Source organism: Salvelinus sp. IW2-2015, linkage group LG31 (genome assembly GCF_002910315.2).
Source record: "Salvelinus sp. IW2-2015 linkage group LG31, ASM291031v2, whole genome shotgun sequence".
NCBI classification, from domain to species: domain Eukaryota; kingdom Metazoa; phylum Chordata; class Actinopteri; order Salmoniformes; family Salmonidae; genus Salvelinus; species Salvelinus sp. IW2-2015.
The window spans coordinates 13,825,189-13,848,990 of record NC_036870.1 but is presented as its reverse complement, the minus strand read 5'-3'; the positions used below and the strand labels follow the sequence as shown (position 1 = coordinate 13,848,990).

The window sequence follows — 23,802 nt, the reverse complement described above, 5'->3', positions numbered from 1 at the left end:
TTGAGCTACAAACTATTAAAAGCTATTTATGAAAATCTGAGACTCACGAACACGTACGTTCTGCTCTATGACGCTCACAAGCTACACAAGAGTCATTAGAAGGGGTTATTCTACATAGAAGATCATTGGAAATTCCAGGACATAGTGTCTATAATACTGTAATAAGCTTACATAGTTGCTGTCACAAACTCAAAACTCCACACAGTTGTCACTGACTAGTTGGATATTCATTTCCCAGTGAGCAAACAATTTCTGTACTTACAGCATTCGTATACATTCATTTTGATCAGGTTTTTGCTTTGGCAAACCTTATTTATTTATTGACATGTCAATAAAACGTATGAATGCAACTGTTTATGTCAAATGTTGTGTTCTACTTTATTGTGAGCTTAAATATAACATGCAGAAATTTAAGTCAGATAAATGAAAAGCCAATTTTTGCTGGGCTCTCTGGACTGACAGAGTTAACTGACCAACTACCTAAGATGAGGTTTGTGTAGGAGGATGTGGATTGGCATATATATCAGCAGATATCAAAGGTAACAGTCTCTCTATATAGACGGATTGCCTCCCAAAATGTACCAATGTTCCAGCTTACACATCTGTAAGTAATACATGTCAATCTGGCATAGAGGAAAGGGCGGAGTTGGGACATCTGGCTTTCCTACATCACTGCCTTATGCACCTGTTGCCCTAGCTTGAACATCCCCCGGACACAAAATAGTACAGTAGCTAGCAAGATAGAGATCACGGAGGTCATTTTTTATGAGTGCATTTCCCAAGTGGCTAGTCTAAAAGAACTACCTTCACTAAAACCACTACAAAGGTTTTGCCTGCAAACGTCTTCCTTGTGATTTGTTTGGAGAGTTGTCTGTCTGAAGAGGACCTTCCCCGGAACATTTTTTACTCCTTTTAGAAGTTACCATGACAATCCATCATTAATCCCAGACKTAGTGCTGTTGCTACTAGGTCTGCGTTTCCGAGACTATAGTGAACACAACATTATAATAAATGAGTATGAGGATAGTTTGCATGTGTTTATGGTTGTATACCATAAATACATGGGGAGGCAAGTAGCCTAGTGGTTAGAGCGTTGGACTAGGAACTGAAAGGTTGCGAGATCAAATCCCTGAGCTGACAAGGTGAAAATCTTTTGTTCTGCCCCTGAACAAGGCAGTTAACCCACTGTTCCTAGGGTGTCATTGTATAATAAGAATTTGTTCTTAACTGACTTACCTAGCAAAATAAAGGTATAAAAATACAAAGATTGTACCTGAATTTTGAAAATATGTATCACCCTGAAATGGACAATCGGTCAAGATTCCTGCTTTGGCTATGGAGCCACCCAGAGCCAGTTTCAGAGAGTCCACTGAGCCCTGAAACACACACATGCGCACAGTACAGTTAAAGATGCACTATGTAAAAATAATTTAATGGTTGCTAAAATTCTATTAGTTTGCCTAATTTCAGTTTATGTGACAAAACAAGCAAGTATAGTGTAAGTATAGTTGTACCATCTAAACCGCTGTGAAAGAAATTTTCCATAACCAAAAATATTGTATTTTCAGCTGTTTCCATAATTTTTGGGCTAGAGTCAAATAGTTTCTGTGACACACATCAGAGTCAATTACTTTCTATAGAACAAACTTCACGTCAGGATAGGCAACCGAAATGAATAATTAATGTATGTGTGTTATATTAAACATAGAGGAAGTAAAATGTTGGCAAGCAATAAACATTTCAGAACAACTATGGCTGAATTATTATCCTTACTCTTTCAAAAATACTAGTCGAATAAGAAATGGGAGATGACGAATTTTGGGAAAGAGATTTATTTATAGACTAACAGAAAAATCAGTAGCGGATTTAGGTACGGGCGACATGGGCAGCTGCCCATGGCGGAATCCGCCGCCCCCGCACTGAAGGGGGGGTTCGCCCAGGGCGCCATACAAGCTACACTTCAGACAAATAGCCAAACCGAAAACAATAGACAAAAATGCTTTCTGTTACTAAAATCAGTGAAATGTAGGCTAAACTGACAAAGGAGTGAAGAGCAGAAATCTCAACTAGCAAAGCAAGTCGCAGCATGAAGAACGCGAAGGGGCGGGGGGGGATTCTGGCAGGGGGGAGATTTTCGGCACAACAAGGGGGGAGAATTCTGACAGGGGAGAGATTTTCGGACACTGGGCTTCCTGGGCATCACCTCTGGGCATCACCTCATTGGTAGTGAGTGAAAACGCCAAGCGGATGCTTCACATTTACACACCCAATGAAATATCTGTCTCAGTGTTCTATCTGTGTGCGTACTTCACAGAGTAGGCCTTCCCTAACGGAAATATGCAAATAAATGATAGAACGCGCCAATAGGATATCACTAGCTCGTCTTTAGCTCTACCCACCTATTTGCTTGTTCTGCCCACTATGATTAATTTGGTTCCATTGGAAACTACAGGCCTTGGTCTTCCTTGGGCTAGTTATAAAAAAATCTTTGGTTTGATGCAAAAAAGAGACTTAAGTGCGGGATATATAGCAGATATATAGCACAAATAGAACAGATCTACCACTTCTTAGACTTGCTTTCAATGAGAATGACAGATCTATAACTCACACGTTAATGTGAATTTGGTTGGGTTGCCTAGAAAGTTACATATTGCGGCTTTAAATTGTGTGCGCAGTCTTATTGAACTCTCTCACACACAAAGGGGCATGGTAAGTGGAAATTCATGCTAATTTGTATTTGGCGTAAACTACCACTTTAAATCAATGTCTAGGCCTAAGACTATGTTTATGCAACCAACCCAGGCAATGTTCTCTACAGATCCCCCGACTGCAGCTCCTCCAGGACTAAAAGAGTCTGCTAAATGGCATATACTGCCGCAAAGAAGAAATAACAGCCCGTTCAGAGAAGCACGAGATTGAACTGAACTTTTTAGAGTTTTCCCCCGTTAGTTAACACTATGAACATTTCCATCTACTGTGGGAATTGTGATCGAATCAACGTCATATTAGGCACTTTCAATGCAACATGACAATCACGGTCGGGAGTACATGCGCTTGTTTGAGATCAAGGCTAGAGCTGCATGTATCCACGTGTGTATATTTGTTTATCTTCTTTGCTAGTTAGTGCGTTATTTACCCCAGTTATAGCAATTTTTTTGTCAGAAATGGGAGAGTGATTACTTCCTACAAGAGCACAAAACGTGTACATTTCTAGTCATCTTTGAAAAACGCGTCAGGTAAAGAACTTTTTTATGTCTTAAAGCGGCATTGTTTTATTTTGAGACAGGCTTGAATAATCAAATAAGTAGCCAATAGGCAGAGGGTAGCATACATTTTTGTCTGATTCTCTTTAATAATAATAATAGTATCCGAATAATAATGCATTTTATTTTGTAAAGTGTTTTTTTGCATCAAACACAATATAACAACATTTTCTGTCACCTCCTTGTCTGAAGGACAAGTGGATAAACAGATTAATGTTTTTTTAAAGTCTCCTGGAATGTAGGCCTACATTGAACACCACACATTGGCTGCTACTGTAGGCTAAATGATAGAACAGCTGTTTCCATGTTAAAATGTTACGGGGTGCATTTTCTCCCAAAAATTGCTTATGGTAGGCCACTCCGGTACAGTAGGTCTACATTATGATCAAATAGCCATAGTAGCCTACCTGACCACTGTTAAAACTGTAACTTAAAGCGGGTACAGCCTCAGTGTTCACAGTAAACACTTGCAGGAAGTTCAGCAGACCTGTAATTTGCTCAGTGTCCGAAAACAATTAGAGGGAGCAATGACCCCAAGTCTTACTTAGACATATTGAGGCACATGCTCTGGGTTGTGTTCATTGGGGCACACCGTGGCCAAAAATTATCAAAACGTTGTGAGACGGAAAACAACTGTTTCTTATTGGACAAGTTCTGATAGTACCTCCCCTGTTTAACTCCCCTTCCGACCGTTCCTTCTGTTTTATGGCTAGTGAACATGATCCTGGTCAGTACCCGTGTACACCTGCATGCATATCACCTGAGCGGCCCATTCAAGATAAGAGACACAAGCTAGGAACAATAGCTGCAGTGTACCCTCTCATTTTAGATCTTTCATTCCTCCCTCCCTTTCTCTCTCTTTCATCCATCCCGACACAGCCCTCTCTTTGTCCACAGCGAGTGTGGCATCTATCAGCCAGATAGTCATACATGCTGACAGCACCACATGGTTACAGCTAACTAGTTCTCCATTTAAGCTTCAGCATGAGCCATAGACATGTAGCTGATAGATAGGATGTGCAGCTCAGCTCTGTTCCATGTATTGGATGAAAAGGTGCTCATAGGAAAGTAGACATTTAACTGCTCACAAAACTTGAAGTTGCCTGTGAAAACTAATGTCTACAACATCTTATTAGCTATGACAAATATAGGCAATTTGCTTAAGTGGCATAGATGTCAGTTGTGGACAGAAGATTAGGCATGTAAAACAACCATAAATGAGCGACACTCGTAAAATGAAGAATTTGTCTATCATCGTGGGCAGGCTGGGTTTGTGTTTCATGTACTGTATAGCCAAATGAATGACCTAATTACATGATTTCTATGGGGATCCGGAATACTCCCTGTATTTGCTTTAGTCTTAAAGTAGTGTAGTAAAAATGGTTAAGTTAGTGTAACGGATGTGAAATGGCTAGCTAGTTAGCGGGTACGCGCTACTAGCATTTCAATCAGTTACGTCACTTGCTCTGAGACTTAAGTAGGGTTTCCCCTTGCTCTGCAAGAGCCGTGGCCTTTGTGGAGCGATGGGTAACGACGCTTCGTGGGTGACTGTTGTTGATGTGTGCAGAAGGTCCCTGGTTCGCGCCCGGGGCGAGGGGACGGTTTAAAGTTATACTGTTACATTAGGAAGTACGATTAGAGACGGTCTGAGAGCGTGCTCTGAAGAAATAGAGGTAGACTAAGCAATATGACAATTTGCAGCCGTGCCACTTTCTGCTTCACAAAAACTATATTGGATCTTCCCGATTATTGCACTCCCTTGAGGCATGCCCACATTGGGAAGAGCCAATAGTGGAAGACCTAAGGCAGATTGAAATGTTGTTGATTTATGTAAGCAGGATGCCGCACTGTGTATGATGATTTCTTATTTCTGAGTCTACCTTTAACTCCAGTCTAGGACTGCTGGGAACTTAGAAAAACAAAAAGTTGTGTTTTATCACCTGTAGCCTGGCATAGGCCTTCTGCCCATTGCGTATCTCCACAGACTCCGCCTCTGATGGGAGCTGGACAAATGACGGCAGGACCTGTGCTGAGTCGGCCAATCGGCAGTTAACATAGAGTTCCATGTGGAGGTGGTTTCGTCGGAGCCCACCCACGTGGAGGATGAGTGACTGGGTGCGTCCGTCGGAGAGGCCGGGGTTCTGGAGGTTCACTGTGTGGAGTTTACCGTCCTCACGTACATAGCGCACCAGAACTGAGAAATATAGAGGATTAAAACATCAGGTAATCTCTTGTCGGCAGATCCACGGAATTATGGTACCATAGAATTTGTCTGGAAGGAATGGAATGCGAGGGATAACGAGCAGCAGTAGTTCCTGCGTTTGGTTTTTTGCGTCACTGGTTATTTGGACAAATCATGATTTCACAGGTGTTAGCATCTTTCGAATTTTGGAAGAGGAGGGGACATTTGGCACATAGACTTTCCACTAATATCTATTGGACAGTAGTTCCTAGTTTTGGGTTTTCGTTGTTCCATAGCCACAAAGTCAAAATTGGCTGAATCGTAAAAATTCATGAAAACCCAAAAAGTTATTTTTGCTCAAGATTAACACGATTGAAATTAGCAGAAGGGAGGGGTTCGGCCGAGAGTTTATTTGAAAGGGGGAGGAGACTTCGCTTTCTACAAAGGCAATCACAATTGTTAACAATTGTTAATGGACCCCCCCCCCCATTTTTTGTACACATTTTCGAGAGATAATTTGACTTCTAGGTAACTGAGATGAACTTGCCCGTAATTTGCAAAGAAAGAGAGTGGAGCTCCATGTTCCGGTTCCACTCCTCGTTCTAGGATATCTTAATCCCTTCTCTTAACATGTATGGACCCAGAATTTAGAGATCAGGCAACCCCGAGCATCATTGAAGCTAGCCTACATAGAACAGTTTGTAGAACGAGAGCACCATATGAAAAAACAACAACATGCATATTGGTCATTGTTTTGCAACTATACAACCCTCTCAGATCTCCAAGTGTCAATGGAGCATGGCTAGGGGTCGATTGGGATTGGGGGACTGTGTCTTAGGTATAGGCCTTGAAGATAATCAATTTAGGCCACACCAAAATATCTATCTACCACACTTCCCTCTCTATCCCCTCTACTGACAATACCCTACCTTTGTTGACCTTGCCCATGAGGGCCACCTCCAGGTACTTCCTGTTGTCGTCTTTGTTGTAGACGCCCAGCAGCACTCCTCCCAGTTTGTGCGGCAGTCGCAGAGTGGACACCAGGTACAGGTCCGACACGAAGCCCAGAGCCCCCGACATCTTCCCCACCGCGGACGCACTCTGCTTGGCGTCGTGCAGCTCCAGCATGTCAATCACTGAAAGATGGTGGTCCAGTTTGAATGCAGTCAAATGACCATGGCCTCATGGGTGGAAAAGCCACCGAAAATCCAGTGTTTCTATATCAAACGTTTTTGTTAAATTTCAGTCTTCTGTGATGTATATAAAGTATAATATTGGGATGCAAACTCGAAATTGAATACTCAACTCTATATCTGACATGGAACAGGTGTCTTCTTTTTTTTAAGCCTGTAACCATGTTTGTGAGGTGTATACTTTTGTTTCAAAGTAGATTTGTTTCAGACTACCAAGAAACACTGTGTGACCCTGATTTAGCCCACTGCAGTAAATTAAGTGTGCACATGTGTAGGGTGTGAAAAAAAGGAGGGATGGATAGTGATGCAAAGGGTAGAACAAGAGGGATATTGCAATAGAGAGATAATAGGCATACACAAAAGAAAGAAGGCGAAACAGGCGACACCAAAAAATGTATATGGGAGAGAGTCAGAGAGATGCAGTGAGAGAAAAAGAGAAAGGATGAATTTATTGACAATGGGCGATTCATCCTTTTGAGTTTAATGCCACTGGAAGGTTTACACAAACTCAATGCCTCTTCGTTCTGGTCTGTTGCCCCTGCCGCAAAATTAACACATCTTACAGAAAATACCAGCCTTTGCTGTCACTGTTGGTGGCAGAATTTATGTCTGTCGGTGAACTGGGTGCTGCTGGAATCTTTTCTTTATGAGATGTCTCTCCATTTATGGTGAAATTTATTGGTCTTATAAACATAGGTTAATGGCCAGGGTTTAGCAATAGCGCCTCATGTGGGGCTGCAATATACAGTACGTTCCTTTGCTTTTTTCTAGGTGTCTGAACATATTGGAAACACTTTGAGAGGTTAGAAATACAGTAGGGAGAAACAAACTGTGCAGATGACAGGGAAAGTCTTAAAATGCTTGTAGCTTCATGAGTTGCAAATGTGTGCAGCAAACAAAAACTGAAATGTAGAAGTTCTCACTTGTAAAGTAACAAGTGCTGTATGTACAAGGCCTAGATAAATGAGATAAACAAGGCCCCTACGAGTGTTTTGCCTGTTCTCTCGTCCAGGTGTGTGTGTGTGTGTGAGTGAGTGAGAGAGAGAGAGGGAGATGAGAGACATGGCAGAATAATCTCATAGACATACCAGCCTCTTTCTAATCGTTCTCTTGCCTCCCTGGTGGCTGCAAATTCAGCAGTCTGCATGACACTAAAGCCAAAGACATCAGGGGTGGCTCTAACCACCAATAGTCCCCTTGTGGGTGCCGTTCTCTGCATACCTTCCCCCCTTATAGTACAGGCCCACTATGGGTAACATGCTGAAAAATAGTGTTATTAACTGTAATTGTAAGCCTCCTGTAAAATTACTCTAACTTAATGTATTTCTTTACAGTAGTACCCGAACACTACTGTAGTTGGCAGCGGTCTGTGGTGTGTGTGTGTGTGTGTGTGTGAGAGCGAGAAAGAGAGCTGTATCTCGTACTTCTCAGGGCAGGTCTGCCGGTTTTGACTAGCAGAAGTTACGGTACTTTTCTTAGCAGGTTACGAGAATTAACGCAGTGGGTTACGATAATTAGGTTAAAGTTAGGGAAAGCTAAAACGCTAACAATGTTCCCGACATGACTCGAACCTATTTACAACCAGGCCTGCCCTGAGAACAGAATTGATTTCCACTAATGCGATGCTCCGCGCCAAACGGTGCGCCAAACGGTCTGTGAGGGAAGACTTATGAGAAAATCAGCTTTCTGTTCTACGTGAGCTATTTTGTATTTTCATTGAAAAGTCACCTACATATTTTTGAGCAGCTGCTAGGTACAGTTGAAGTCGGAAGTTTACATACACTTAAGTTGGAGTCATTAAAACTAGTTTTTCAACCACTCCACAAATTTCTTGTTAACAAACTATAGTTTTGGCAAGTCCATTAGGACATCTACTTTCTGCATGACACTAGTCATTTTTCCAACAATTGTTTACAGACAGATTATTTCACTTATAATTCACTGTATCACAATTCCAGTGGGTCAGAAGTTTACATACACTAAGTTGACTGTGCCTTTAAACAGCTTGGAAAATTCCAGAAAATGATGTCATGGCTTTAGAAGCTTCTGATAGGCTATTTGACATATTTTGAGTCAATTGGAGGTGTACCTGTGGATGTATTTCAAGGCCTACCTTCAAACTCTGTGGCTCTTTGCTTGACATCATGGGAAAATCAAAAGAAATCAGCCAAGACCTCAGAAAAATAATTGTAGACCTCCACAAGTCTGGTTCATCCTTTCGAGCAATTTCCAAACGCCTGAAGGTACCACGTTAATCTGTACAAACAATAGTACGCAAGTATATACACCATGGGACCACGCAGCGGTCACACCGCTCAGGAATGAGACGCGTTCTGTCTCCTAGAGATGAACGTACTTTGGTGCGAAAAGTGCAAATCAATCCCAGAACAACAGCAAAGGACCCTGTGAAGACGCTGGAGGAAACAGGTACAAAAGTATCTATATCCACAGTAAAATTTGTCCTATATCGACATAACCTGAAAGCCCGCTCAGCAAGGAAGAAGCCACTGCTCCAAATCCGCCATAAAAAAAGCCAGACTACGGTTTGCAACTGCACATGGGGACAAAGATCGTACTTTTTGGAGAAATGTCCTCTGGTCTGATGAAACAAAAATAGAACTGTTTGGCCATAATGACCATCGTTATGTTTGGAGGAAAAAGGGGGAGGCTTGCAAGCCGAAGAACACCATCCCAACCGTGAAGCACGGGGGTGGCAGCATCATGTTGTGGGGGTGCTTTGCTGCAGGAGGGACTGGTGCACTTCACAAAATAGATGGCATCATGAGGCAGGAAAATTATGTGGATATATTTAAGCAACATCTCAAGACATCAGTCAGGAAGTTAAAGCTTGGTCGCAAATGGGTCTTCCAAATGAACAATGACCCCAAGCATACTTCCAAAGTTGTGGCAAAATGGCTTAAGGACAACAAAGTCAAGGTATTGGAGTGGCCATCACAAAGCCCTGACCTCAATCCTATAGAAAATGTGTGGTCAGAACTGAAAAAGCATGTGCAAGCAAGGAGGCCTACAAACCTGATTCAGTTACACCAGATCTGTCAGGAGGAATGGGCCAAAATTCACCTAACTTATTGTGGGAAACTTGTGGAAGGCTACCCAAAATGTTTCACCCAAGATAAACAATGTAAAGGCAATGCTACCAAATACTAATTGAGTGTATGTAAACTTTGACCCACTGGGAATGTGATGAGATAAATCATTGTCTCTACTATTATTCTGACATTTCACGTTCTTAAAATAAAGTGGTGATCCTAACTGACCTAAGACAGGGAATTTTAGGATTCTAGGATTAAATGTCAGGAATTGTGAAAAACTGAGTTTAAATGTATTTGGCTAAGGTGTATGTAAACTTTCAACTTCAACTGTATGTACTAATTCCATATACTATATACTTCTATATACCTACTGCAGGTTTCCTTAACTAAGCTACTAACTAGTAGCTAACTATCCTCTATATAGCTAACGTTAGCTTGTTTGGATTGTGTTCGCTAACAGTATAGCCAAGATGACATGTCGGTCTGTTGCGTTGATCTTTCTTGCTGGTACAATAATCAGTGATATTGTAGCTATAGAGCAAATCATTTTAGTATTAACAACGTGCAGAAATCCATATGTGTGTTTCTTTGGATAGGCTACTTAACCGGTGGGTGCATGACATGGGTGACATGGTGCTAACGCTATGGTATTAGTGGCAAAGTGGTCATAGGCTTCACCGGACAAAAATACAGTTCGTCTAGSGAGGGAGCAAGAGTTTAGCTATGTCGAATACACATCTAGTATTTAGGATGTATACTTTTTGGATGATTCTGTAGTTGGAATGAGAGGAATGGAACTCTCAGATGAAAGGGGAATGGTGCTTGCTAACGTTAGCTATAGCTCAAAGATGGCAAACTCCATTGGACACCTTTCTCTAAATATCTCTGGTTAACGTTAGCTCTATTCAGTCTCGGGGTGCGTGTGATTTAGCAAAAGTGTAGTGGAATATTCCCCCTATGCTTTTGTTATCCTTATTAGTCCATTAAATTAATAAATTCAGCAACAACAGGCACAGACTGATATTTTACCCTGAAGGATATTAAAGTTATCTTTTATTTTCTTCAGATTGTGTGGTTAGCTTGCTAGCATTATTCAGGGCGATGGTCGTGGCATTTTTCCCACGTGAGTTGAATTTTCCTCGTGCTTTTGCTAATCTTTCAGAAGTGATCCTTATCAACCATTAATTATGCAACGTTAAATGAATGATATCTGAAACATCAGGCACAGACTGATATTTTATTTAACCTTGTAGTCTATAATTATTTTGTTTAGATTGTGTGGTTGGCATAAGTTGCATATTAATGTAGAGCTTGATAGCTCTTTTGGTGTGTGCATGCAATTTGGTGGCTGGGGGTAGTGTAATTTTCATATTGCAGGCTGGCTGGTAGCTGGTAGTAGCTTTATTGGGAATGTACAGGTGTAAATCCTGCGATTTCTGTTTCCTAAATATTAAAGCATTCATTACACATGCAAAAAACCATAGAAACATGGCGAACTACAGTTCTTGTGGGGTAGAGGAGTGCCCTTGCACCAAAGCATCACTGCTTGTTACACTACCCCGACCTCATCCTGCAATTTGGGCGTCTCATTCGTTTGTGGACACTGAGGTTTGAGAGCAAGCACTCTTACTTCAAGGAGTGTGCCAGAAAGCTTGTCCGAGAGCCACCAGTTACTCCAATCTTACTTATGCAGCGGCCAATTGTTTCCACATAGTATCAAAGTTGTTGGGGTCATGCATTAATTTGAGGAGCAATTATATAACAATTCTATTCAGGGAGCTGGACAGTCAAAAGGGTTCACAAAGCAAAGCACTGCAGAGGTGTCTAAAATGGTATACAAATGAACAACATACACTAAAGGCCTTGTTGTAATGGAAGAAAAGGATGAGGGATACACATTTGGAAAGATCTCACTGATTCCGGTCACAGAATCACAGGTCCATTTCATTGTTGGGGTGTATCAGTCTGTGTCACTGGTTGATCTCGGGGTTCATTTTGTACCAGATTCTCTGATTAATTATGTGTGTGTTAATAAAGATAGACTGAGTAATTATTACCCACTACCAGTTTATGAAGTGTCAGGTTTCTCTGTTGTTTCCCTGCATCACTCAGTGTGCTCTCCTTAAACCAGTGTAGGCATGGAGGGTCTTCAAGATGCAATTAAACACCAATTGCTCGAGTTGGAGACCAAGATGGTGAGATCTTTGTCGGAGCATCTGAGGGAAAATGTTGGAGTGGAGAATATTAACGACCTTGAATATGTTCAGCCGGAGGACATAAAATACCATTTGACGCCAATATAGTGCCGGGAATTGCTTCAGTCCTTCAACCAAAGAGGTGAGATCTTGATTGATAAATGTAAATGTAACATATTTATGTAATTGTTATGAAAAAAAGGTGCTATCTAGAACCTAAAATGGTTATTTGGCTGTCCCCATAGGAGAACCCTTTGAAGATCCCTTTTTGATTCCAGATACAGTGGGGAGAACAAGTATTTGATACACTGCCGATTTTGAAGGTTTTCCTACTTACAAAGCATGTAGAGGTCTGTAATTTTTATCATAGGTACAATTCAACCGTGAGAGACGGAATCTAAAACAAAAATCCAGAAAATCACATTGTATGATTTTTAAGTAATTAATTTTCATTTTATTGCATGACATAAGTATTTGATACATGCAGAAAAGGGCAGACTTAATATTTGCTACAGAAACCTTTGTTTGCAATTACAGAGATCATACGTTTCCTGTAGTTCTTGACCAGGTTTGCACACACTGCAGCAGGGATTTTGGCCCACTCCTCCATGCAGACCTTTCTCCAGATCCTTCAGGTTTCGGGGCTGTCGCTGGGCAATACAGACTTTCAGCTCCCTCCAAAGATTCTCTATTGGGTTCAGGTCTGGAGAATGGCTAGGCCACTCCAGGACCTTGAGATGCTTCTTACGGAGCCACTCCTTAGTTGGCCTGGCTGTGTGTTTCGGGTCGTTGTCATGCTGGAAGACCAGCCACGACCCATCTTCAATGCTCTTATTGAGGGAAGGAGGATGTTGGCCAAGATCTCGCGATACATGGCCCTATCCATCCTCCCCTCAATACGGTGCAGTCGTCCTGTCCCCTTTGCAGAAAAGCATCCCCAAAGAATGATGTTTCCACCTCCATGCTTCACGGTTGGGATGGTGTTCTTGGGGTTGTACTAATCCTTCTTCTTCCTCCAAACACGGCGAGTGGAGTTTAGACCAAAAAGCTCTATTTTGTCTCATCAGACCACATGACCTTCTCCCATTCCTCCTCTGGATCAATCCAGATGGTCATTGGCAAACTTCAGACGGGCCTGGACATGTGCTGGCTTGAGCAAGGAGACCTTGCGTGCGCTGCAGGATTTTAATCCATGACGGCGTAGTGTATTACTAAGGGTTTTCTTTGAGACTGTGGTCCCAGCTCTCTTCAGGTTATTAAACAGGTCCTGCCGTGTAGTTCTGGGCTGATCCCTCACCTTCCTCATGATCATTGATGCCCCACGAGGTGAGATCTTTAATGGAGCCCCAGATCGAGGGTGATTGACCGTCATCTTGAACTTCTTCCATTTTCTAATAATTGCGCCAACAGTTGTTGCCTTCTCARCAAGCTGCTTGCCTATTGTCCTGCAGCCCATCCCAGCCTTGTGCAGGTCTACAATTTTATCCCTGATGTCCTTACACAGCTATCTGGTCTTGGCCATTGTGGAGAGGTTGGAGTCTGTTTGATTGAGTGTGTGGAGAGGTGTCTTTTATACAGGTAACGAGTTCAAACAGGTGCAGTTAATACAGGTAATGAGTGGAGAAGAGAAGGGCTTCTTAAAGAAAAACTAACAGGTCTGTGAGAGCTGGAATTCTTACTGGTTGGTAGGTGATCAAATACTTATGTCATGCAATAAAATGCAAATGAATTACTTAAAAATCATACAATGTGATTTTCTGGAATTTTGTTTTAGATTCCGTCTCTCACAGTGTAAGTGTACCAATGATAAAAATTACAGACCTCTACATGCTTTGGAAGTAGGAAAACCTGCTAAATCGGCAGTGTATCAAATACTTGTTCTCCCCACTGTACATGTATAACCCTTTTGGTTCCAGGTAGAACTCTTCTGGGTTCCATGTAGAACCCTTTCCACAGAGGGTTCTACATGGAACCCAAAAGGGTTCTACTTGGAACCAAAAAGGGTTCTCCTATGGGGACAGCCAAAGAACCCTTTCGGAACCCTTTTTCTAAGAGTGTAAACACACACACAAGGTTAAAAAGGTTCTGTGTATAATTTGTTTGTTTGCCATCAAAATAAATGGTTTATACTATGATGGAGCGAGGCATATGCATTAAAAGGGACGGAAATGACAAAAATACATAAAAGTACACAAATATACAAATGTTTCTGTAAATTGTTTGTTTATCCTCTTGTGCTGGTATGGAGTGTAGCGCACAGCCTAACATACTCTTTTTCTTTGTATTTTTTTTGAAGAAAATTAAGAATATATAGGATCTGTAACAATGGATAGGACACTTGTCCTCCTCCAAGCATCAGTGACCTCCAGGAACAGTGGCCTTTCCTTTTCACCAAGTTATGGCTCTGCGACCACTTCACTACCCTCACTGGCATCGTGATTGACAGTCGCCTGACTCAAACTCTCCTGAACAAGGGTAAGAGAATTGTCAACTTTTTTAAAAGCCAAAAGACGAGGTTGAGGACTGAGATCCAGTGCCTGCTGAATGAAATCGACGGTTACATCAAAGGCAATGACGATCTAACAGCAACAGCTCCCATTCTTTTGTTGATGACCCACTTCAAAGAGAAGGACACATCTCTGCTCCTCTTGGCAGATGTAAGGAATAGTGTTTTTAGACTTATAAAGTTTATATATGATTAATGGTGTTTATACTGTACTATTACACATGATTTTAATATTTTGTATATGTATGTTTTGTGATTTTAGGTCACTGCAACTCGGGTTGATGTTGAGGCGCAAATTCCTTGACACACCAAGGATGATCATGCTTGGTAATACATTTATTTGATTTAAGGTGGAACAGAAATATATGGTATTGTGGTAGCTATCTAGAGATGTCTAGTAAGTATACACTAACARCCTTACTTTTGTGTATTTCAGGAAATACTCTATTGGGTTCCTCAAAATGGATGGTGTCTATCGAGGGGAGAGTGGTCTGTGTTATGGACAGTGAGTCCAACTTAGCTGCTTAGCAGCACTTTACCAGGAGTCGACCTCTGCAGCCTTGGAGCTGATACAGAGGTAAGCATTGAACATTCATTGATCCAACACTTACATTTAGCATTTGTTAGTTACATTTCAATAATATTTCTTATTGTTATTTTTTCAATGCCTCAACTGATTTTATATATTTTATGTTGGGTTGGGCAGGTTCCTGGTTTGAATAAACCCTGAAGGAAACAAATGCACAGCGAAAGCAGAAGTGAGCCGCAAGACCGGAAAGGTCGTTCAGAGGAAGCCATTGCCAATTTACATGCTTTCTCACAGACCTGAAGGAGTTTGAGTGGAAAAACTCCAACATGTAAGTACACAAACACACACACCTGATGAACACAAACTTTATTTGTCAGTTGTCATCTGCCTTTTTACCCAGCGAGTAGTAGTAGTCATAGCATTAGTAATAGTAGTAGTAGTAGTCATAGTAATGGTAGTAGTAGTAGTCATAGTAATAGTAATGGTAGTAGTAGTAGTCATAGTAATAGTAATGGTAGTAGTAGTAGTCATAGTAATAGTAATAGTAGTAGTAGTAGTCATAGTAATAGTAATAGTAGTAGTAGTAGTCATAGTAATAGCAATTTCTCTCTTTCTATTCTTTCTATTTCCATGTTTGTCCTAGTTGACGTATCAGAGCTAAGGAGGATCAGAGTTTCAAAGATTGGGGTGATAATCTGCATGCCACCGAGATTTATTTGAGACTTTATTCGAGCATCTCTCATTCTCTCAGAAATCCTGCCCAACGAAATCCTGCCATGAAGGTTGGGTCAACAAATGATCTGCTTGTGCCATCCCAGAGCCTGTTTTGACTTGCGGTAGCGTGCTTCTCTGGCTCCAGTCTAGCCCTGCTCGCTCCTCTCTATCATCCTTCTCTCTCAGCCCCTTTCTCTCTTGATCTCTCTCTCATTTCTCTCTCAAAGACAGGCAGGCAAGCAGTTCTTGTTATAGTTTTTTGTAAAAATGCCTCCCTGTTCAACTGTTGTTTTCCTATTTTTCATTGATCTGTTTAGAGTAGATTTTTTCGTACATAATCCTGTATATTCAAGAATGACCTATTCTGATGTTTTGGTTTGTATGGTGAAGTACATTATTGGCCAGTATTTGTCAATGTTCTTATCACTGTATCTCTCTCTGTCTCTCTCTCTCTCTCTTTCTCTCCCCTACTATCTGGAGTTGTAATGTTGCTCTTTTCAAATGTTGTTCTTTATGGTTAAAGTGCAATTCATGTGAAATTCATGTTATGAATTTGAGTAAATATTTTTGTACACGTATTGTTTTTCTTACAATTTTAGCTGTCTTCTAAAGACAAACTGCAATGCTTTTAGTATTGTAAAATAATTGTATATTACTGTAGGTATTTCCCTGTAAATTTACAGCATTATACTGACACCACAGTTGCCAGTTTAATACTGTAATTTTGCTTTACAGCAGTGATGCTGTAATATAATTTACAGTATGATTTTTACTTAAAGCAAAATTACAGTATTAAACTGGTAACTATGGTGCCAGTATATAGCTGTAAATTTACAGGGAAAAGTTTCACAGTGCAGGATTTGTTCAGTCTGAATTATGTCAAGTATAGTGACCAACTGCATTCAAACGCAGTTCTTCTGAACACCAGAAGAATAGCCAACTAAGCTAAAACGTTCAGGTGTCAGGCAGTTACAGTACTTATCTCTGCATGGTTTACCAAATCACCAGTTAGTAATGAACCTAATGCCTAGGCTTTAGTTCAGCGGGTTAACACAATATCGTGGTGTGTAGGAGACCCGGGTTCTAAAAAATTATGTATATAAACCCTGGATTACTGATACTATGTATTGGCCAATGAGAGGCTTTGAAGCCACCAGTCGGCCATATTGGCACTCCTCAGAAGGAGCAGTCCTCCATATGAATGAATGGAATTCGACAGTATTTCAATTAAATGTTACAAGGACAAAAATACATGTATTTCAGTATTTTTTTGTTGTAGTGGGGGCAGTAACATTAAAACATTCAACAAAAAATACTTTGATATATTTTTTATCTTTATGTTTAGCTCACATAATATACAGTGCATTCGGAAAGTATTCAAACCCCATCACTTTTTTCACATTTTGTTGTTACAGCCTTATTCTAAAATGGATGAAATGTTTCTCATCAATCAATACCCCATAATGACAAAGCAAAAACAGTTTTTTTTTWAATTTAACCCCCCTTTTCTCCCCAATTTCGTGATATCCAATTTGTTAGTAGTTACTATCTTGTCTCATCGCTACAACTCCCGTACGGGCTCGGGAGAGACGAAGGTCGGAAGCCATGCGTCCTCCGAAACACATGCGTCCTCCAAGCCACACTGCTTCTTAACACAGCGCGCATCCAACCCGGAAGCCAGCCGCACCAATGTGTCGGAGGAAACACTGTGCACCTAGCGACCTGGTTAGCGTGCACTGCGCCCGGCCCGCCACAGGAGTCGCTAGTGCGCGATGAGACAAGGATATCCCTACCGGCCAAACCCTCCCTAACCCGGACGACGCTAGGCCAATTGTGCGTCGCCCCGTGGACCTCCTGATCGCGGTCGGCTGCGACAGAGCCTGGGCTCGAACCCAGAGTCTTAGACCACTGCGCCACCCGGGAGGCCCCAGGTTTTTAGACATTTTTACAAATATATAAAATAAAAAACAGTAATACCTTAATAAGTATTCAGACCTTTTGCTATGAGATGTGAAATCGAACTCGGGCATCCTGTTTCCATTTATCATCTTTGAGATGTTTCTACAACTTGATTGGAGTCCACCTGTGTTATATTCAATTGATTGGACATGATTTGGAAAGGCACACACCTGTCTATATAAGGTCCCATAGTTGACAGTGCAAGTCAGAGCAAACACCAAGCCATGAGATCGAAGGAATTGTCCGTAGAGCTCCGAGACAGGATTGTGTCGAGGCACAGATCTGGGGAAGGGTACCCAAACATTTCTGCAAGAACACAGTGGCCTCCATCATTCTTAAATGGAAGAAGTTTGGGGCCACCAAGACTCTTCCTAGAGCTGGCCGCCTGTCCAAACTGAGCAATCGGGAGAAGAGCCTTGGTCAGGGAGGTGACCAAGAATTCCAGAGCAAAGCTGTCATCAAGGCAAAGGGTGGCTACTTTGAAGAATCTTTTTAACACTTTTTTGGTTACTACATGATTCCATATGTGTTATTTCATAGTTTTGATGTCTTCACTATTATTCTACAATGTAGACTTTAAAAAAATATATAATAAAAACCCTTGAATGAGTAGGTGTGTCCAGACTTTTGACTGGTAATGTATATACACTGCTCAAAATATAAAGGGAACACTAAAATAACACATCCTAGATCTGAATGAATTAAATATTCTTATTAAATACTTTTTTCTTTACATAGTTGAATGTGCTGACAACAAAACCACACAAACATTATCAATGGAAATCAAATTTATCAACCCATGGAGGTCTGGATTTGGAGTCACACTCAAAATTAAAGTGGAAAACCACACTACAGGCTGATCCAACTTTGATGTAATGTCCTTAAAACAAGTCAAAATGAGGCTCAGTAGTGTGTGTGGCCTCCACGTGCCTGTATGACCTCCCTACAATGCCTGGGCATGCTCCTGATGAGGTGGCGGATGGTCTCCTGAGGGATCTCCTCCCAGACCTGGACTAAAGCATCCGCCAACTCCTGGACAGTCTGTGGTGCAACGTGGCGTTGGTGGATGGAGCGAGACATGATGTCCCAGATGTGCTCAATTGGATTCAGGCTGGGGAACGCGGGCCAGTCCATAGCATCAATGCCTTCCTCTTGCAGGAACTGCTGACACACTCCAGCCACATGAGGTCTAGCATTGTCTTGCAATTGGAGACCCAGGGCCAACCGCACCAGCATATGGTCTCACAAGGGGTCTGAGGATCTCATCTCGGTACTTAATGGCAGTCAGGCTACCTCTGGCGAGCCCATGGAGGGCTGTGCGGCCCCCCAAAGAAATGCACCCCACACCATGACTGACCCACCGCCAAACCGGTCATGCTGGAGATGTTGCAGGCAGCAGAACGTTCTCCACGGCGTCTCCAGACTCTGTCACATCTGTCACATGTGCGTGTGAACCTGTTTTCATCTGTGAAGAGCACAGGGCGCCAGTGGCGAATTTGCCAATATTGGTGTTCTCTGGCAAATGCCAAACGTCCTGCACGGTGTTGGGCTGTAAGCACAACCCCCACCTGTGGACGTCGGGCCCTCATCCCACCTCATGAGTCTGTTTCTGACCGTTTGAGCAGACACATGCACATTTGTGGCCTGCTGGAGGTCATTTTGCAGGGCTCTGGCAGTGCTCCACCTGCTCCTCCTTGCAACAAAGGCGGAGGTAGCGGTCCTGCTGCTGGGTTGTTGCCCTCCTACGGCCTCCTCCACGTCTCCTGATGTACTGGCCTGTCTCCTGGTAGCGCCTCCATGCTCTGGACACTACGCTGACAGACACAGCAAACCTTCTTGCCACAGCTCGCATTGATGTGCCATCCTGGATGAGCTGCACTACCTGAGCCACTTGTGTGGGTTGTAGACTCCGTCTCATGCTACCACTAGAGTGAAAGCACCGCCAGCATTCAAAAGTGACCAAAACATCAGCCAGGAAGCATAGGAAACTGAGAAGTGGTCTGTGGTCACCACCTGCAGAACCACTCCTTTATTGGGGGTGTCTTGCTAATTGCCTATAATTTCCACCTTTTGTCTATTCCATTTGCACAACAGCATGTGAAATTTATTGTCAATCAGTGTTGCTTCCTAAGTGGACAGTTTGATTTCACAGAAGTGTGATTGACTTGGAGTTACATTGTGTTGTTTAAGTGTTCCCTTTATTTTTTTGAGCAGTGTATATATAAATGTTATCACCCTCTACCTTGTGATCCATACCAAAAGGTCTCCTTCTGGACACCCTCTTCATTCCCCTATCAATGCTACTGAGTGGGGTGGGCTTGATTAGTAGAGCAGAATGCTGAGCACTGCAGATAGAAATGCACCGTATAGTACAGATTCTCAATTGTATAGGTGAAGAGTGAGTCTAGTCTATATAGAGTGAGTAGTCTATACCTACCATTTCTAGCTACATCATTCTGAATGTTCAGTCCCACTGAAAGCAGCCCTTGTGAATGGAAAGGCAGAGCAGCAATGACCCTAGGGGTTAAGAATTTGTGAGGTGGTCCTTCTCTTTAAAAGGACTGTTGTATGGGCCAGTACCCATTAGAAATCAGTATGATGGACAGGTGTAATTAGAATATCTCAACTATCTCCTCACTCTCAGTGGGTCATAGTTGACATTTACACAGACACACACACACACCTTGAGGTGACATCCATTCGATCGCTGCATCATCATTGTGGACAGGTCCTTGTGAAAAACTATGCCCATCGTCTATTGTTTGGCTCAATTGCACCATATGGTTCAGCAACCACCTACTAGTGGGAGGTGGATCCATGACTGTTTACTGTTTCACTGGTGGAATCCTATTGCTATCTTAACAGCAAATAGCGGACATCTGGTCATCTATTTTGTCTTGTATAGAGACAGCAGCCTTTGTATCCAAAATTAAGTTTAAAAAATAATAGGCTATAGACGTTTACCATTTCAAGTTTAAGAGCTCTTTATAAAGCAAATGTATGCTTAATATGTGTCATTTACAGTGCAATCATAAAGTATTCAGACCCCTTGACTTTTCCCACATTTTATTGCGTTACAGCATTATTCTAAAATTGATTAAATTGTTAGATTTAACGGTGTGTAGATTGATGAGAGAAAAAAAAATGTTATCAATTTTAGAATAAGGCTGTGAGGTAACCAAATGTGGAAAAGTCAAGAGGTCTGAATACTTTCCGAATGCATTGTATTATTCACATGACATTGCAATGTAAAATGATAGGGATTATGTAGTATGCAAAAAGCAACTGGGGCGTTTTTGTGGTGTGGTCCTTCAATTTGCATGACCCCAAATATTGAACGAGGTGATGAGCGATTGCAAGCAGTTCAGAAAAGCGCTCATTTCGTGTCCGGCACAGCAGTGTCCATTTGTTTTTTTTAGACACTCGGGTCTATAATTGGGCAAATTGAACGTAGCCTAATTAGAATGCCTCAACACCGCTTTCATTCAAAATTCTAGTGAATTTGATAGGAATTACAACAGTAATCATTAGCCTTTTTACTATTGAATTATTTTACAGAAGTTGTGGCACACAGTCAGTGAACGATGCAGAGGGGCTTCACTAACATTGCAATGAAAACTAACATCAGAATAATACTTTGTCAAAGCATGAGTAATATTTTTTAATTACCTTGCATTTCTGAAGACCTGCTGAAGCCCAAGAGAAGCGACGCGCTCACAAGTAGAAAATGTTGCATAAGCCTCCCCATATCCATCGTAAAGGCACAACGTTTATGAACGTTGCCCAAATAACCTAATGTCTAACTTTTCAACTGTGACTCCACCGAAGTAAAGAAACGCGAGTGGAACTGTGTGAAGACTCCTCGACGGGCACGCTGACCAGCGCGGATGGGTTGTCAAGAAATGTTGTCTCGCACGGTCGCACTCCGCGCGCCAGGCAGAAGAATGCTTCGGGTGAAGGTGAAAGATGTCAGCGGGTCTCACTCGTGATCCGAGGAGCTTGGGGTGTGCTGCGCCGAACACTTTCCTCATCTCCCAAATGAGAAACATGAGATGGGCTGCGAGCTACTACAGACAGTGAACAGGGCAATATAACGATGCTTGTCAATCAAATAAAAGTTTTACTGCCTCTGTGCGCTCACTGTCTCCAGCTTGCATAGCCTAATGATAAACGGACAATTATAAGACTGCTTACTTGTTGTACATGACTGCAATCACACTGCATTTTCTATTATGGTGCAATGAGTCAGATTCATTTGTGTGCATAAGACTTGTTTCATTCCCTTACAAAAAAAGATTGCAGTTTTGAAACTGCAGTAAAAGTGCAGTAACTGCAGTGGACTCTGGTATTTTGGACATAGTAATTGCAGAATAACTGCAGTATACTGCATTCTAACTGCAGTTATACTGCCCTCTGACTGCAATCTTTTTTGTAAGGGTTGAGCTCTCATAAATAAGGGATATTCATTTAACAACAAACAGCACCATTTTATTAAAAAAAGAATCCCACAGGATTGAATTGACAATCCTATTAGACCAGAGCCAACAGCCAAATTTGACCTGCCAGCGTCTTCCAGAATGATCTTATGTATTTATGAACATTTGTTTTTATTGTCTCTTGGCCTAAGTACCACTGCTGAGATTGTCATGGATATGGGTTTATGCCTTCAGATTATACTTTTCTTTTCTGAAATAAAGTGGTTGCAGATTGATTCTTGAGAGTCTGTTTAACCTAAAGTATAATTAGTGTGATTGATCTAATCCAAATATGTCTCATTGGCAATGTTTTGGCCTGCATTGTACAAAATGGCAACACAGACAGGTCAAAAGGTTCATGTCGAGACAAAACATATGGTGAAAATAATATCCCCCTCCTCGTAGTGGTTGCCTCAAATGTAGATCATCATAGAACACACAAACATTGTTGTCAGTTGGAGACATTTATCAGCATATTATTGAGTGTGTATGAATTTCATTGTTTATATGCAACCTCAGAAGAGCAAGAACCAGGGCTTGTTCAGGAGAGTGTAACGTAACATAACATTCAGATAGAAATGTTTTGTGGAGACAATATATGATTGTCTGCTCTGTAGACTATAACGAATTGTGTCTGATGCTCTATTTATGACGTTTCTATACTACATGAACAAAAGTATGTGGACAACTGCTCGACGAACATCTCATTCCAAAATCATGGGCTTTAATTAGTGAGGTCGGGCACTAATATGGAGTTAGTCCCTCCTTTGCCTCCACTCTTCTGGGAAGGCTTTCCAATAGATGTTGGAACATTGCTGCGGGAACTTGCTTCCATTCAGCCACAAGAGCATTAGTGAGGTTGGGCACTGATGTTGGGCGATTAGGCCTGGCTCACTGTCAGTGTTCCAATTCCTCCCAAAGGCGTTCAATAGGGTTGAGGTCAGGGCTCTGTACAGGCAGGGTCAAGTTCTTCCACACCGATCGTGACAAACCATTTCTGTACGGACCTCGCTTTGTTCACCGGGGCATGGTCATGCTGAAACAGGAAAGGGCCTTCCCCAAACTGTTGCCACAAAGTTGGAAGCACAGAATTGTCTAGCATGTCATTGTATGCTGTAGCGTAAAGATTACCCTTCACTGGAACTAAGGAGCCTGAACCTTGAAAAACAGCCCCAGACCATTATTCCCCCTCCATCAAACTTTACAGTTGGCACTATGCATTCTGGAAGGTAGCGTTCTCCTGGCATCCGCCAAACTCCGATTGGTCCGTCGGACTGCCAGATGGTGAAGCGTGATTCATCACTCCAGAGAACGCGTTTCCACTGCTCCAGAGTCCAATGGCGGCGAACTTTACACCACTCTAGCTGACGCTTGGCATTGCACATGGTGATCTTAGGCCTGTGTGCGGCTGCTTGGCCATGGAAACCCATTTCATGAAGCTCCTGACGAACAGTTCTTGTGCTGACATTGCTTCCAGAGGCAGTTTGGAACTTGGTAGTGAGTGTTGCAACCGAGGACAGATGATGTTTACACACTACGCGCTTCAACACTCAGCGGTCCCGTTCTGTGAGCTTGTGTGGCCTACCACTTAGCAGCTGAGCCGTTGTTGCGCCGAGATGTTTCCACTTCACAAGAACAGCACTTACAGTTGACTGGGGCAACTCTTACAGTTGACTGGGGCAACTCTAGCAGGGCAGAAATTTGACAAATTGACTTGTTGGAAAGGTGGCGTT

The 23,802-nt window shown here is 42.1% G+C and overlaps 1 protein-coding gene across 1 annotated transcript in view; it reads right to left on the bottom strand.

Moving 5' to 3' along the window:
• LOC111956113 (thrombospondin-3b) overlaps nucleotides 1–21,654 on the bottom strand; it is a 31,474-nt gene extending 9,820 nt beyond the window's left edge. The window contains exons 1-4 of the mRNA XM_023976555.2: nucleotides 21,264–21,654; nucleotides 6,375–6,581; nucleotides 5,204–5,457; nucleotides 1,274–1,376 (exon numbers count right to left, since the gene is read on the bottom strand). Coding sequence (XP_023832323.1) covers nucleotides 1,274–1,376; nucleotides 5,204–5,457; nucleotides 6,375–6,581; nucleotides 21,264–21,348 — 649 coding nt within the window. The 5' untranslated portion in view covers nucleotides 21,349–21,654. The remainder of the gene's footprint in view (nucleotides 1–1,273; nucleotides 1,377–5,203; nucleotides 5,458–6,374; nucleotides 6,582–21,263) is intronic.
• Between the last annotated feature and the right edge of the window lie 2,148 nt (nucleotides 21,655–23,802).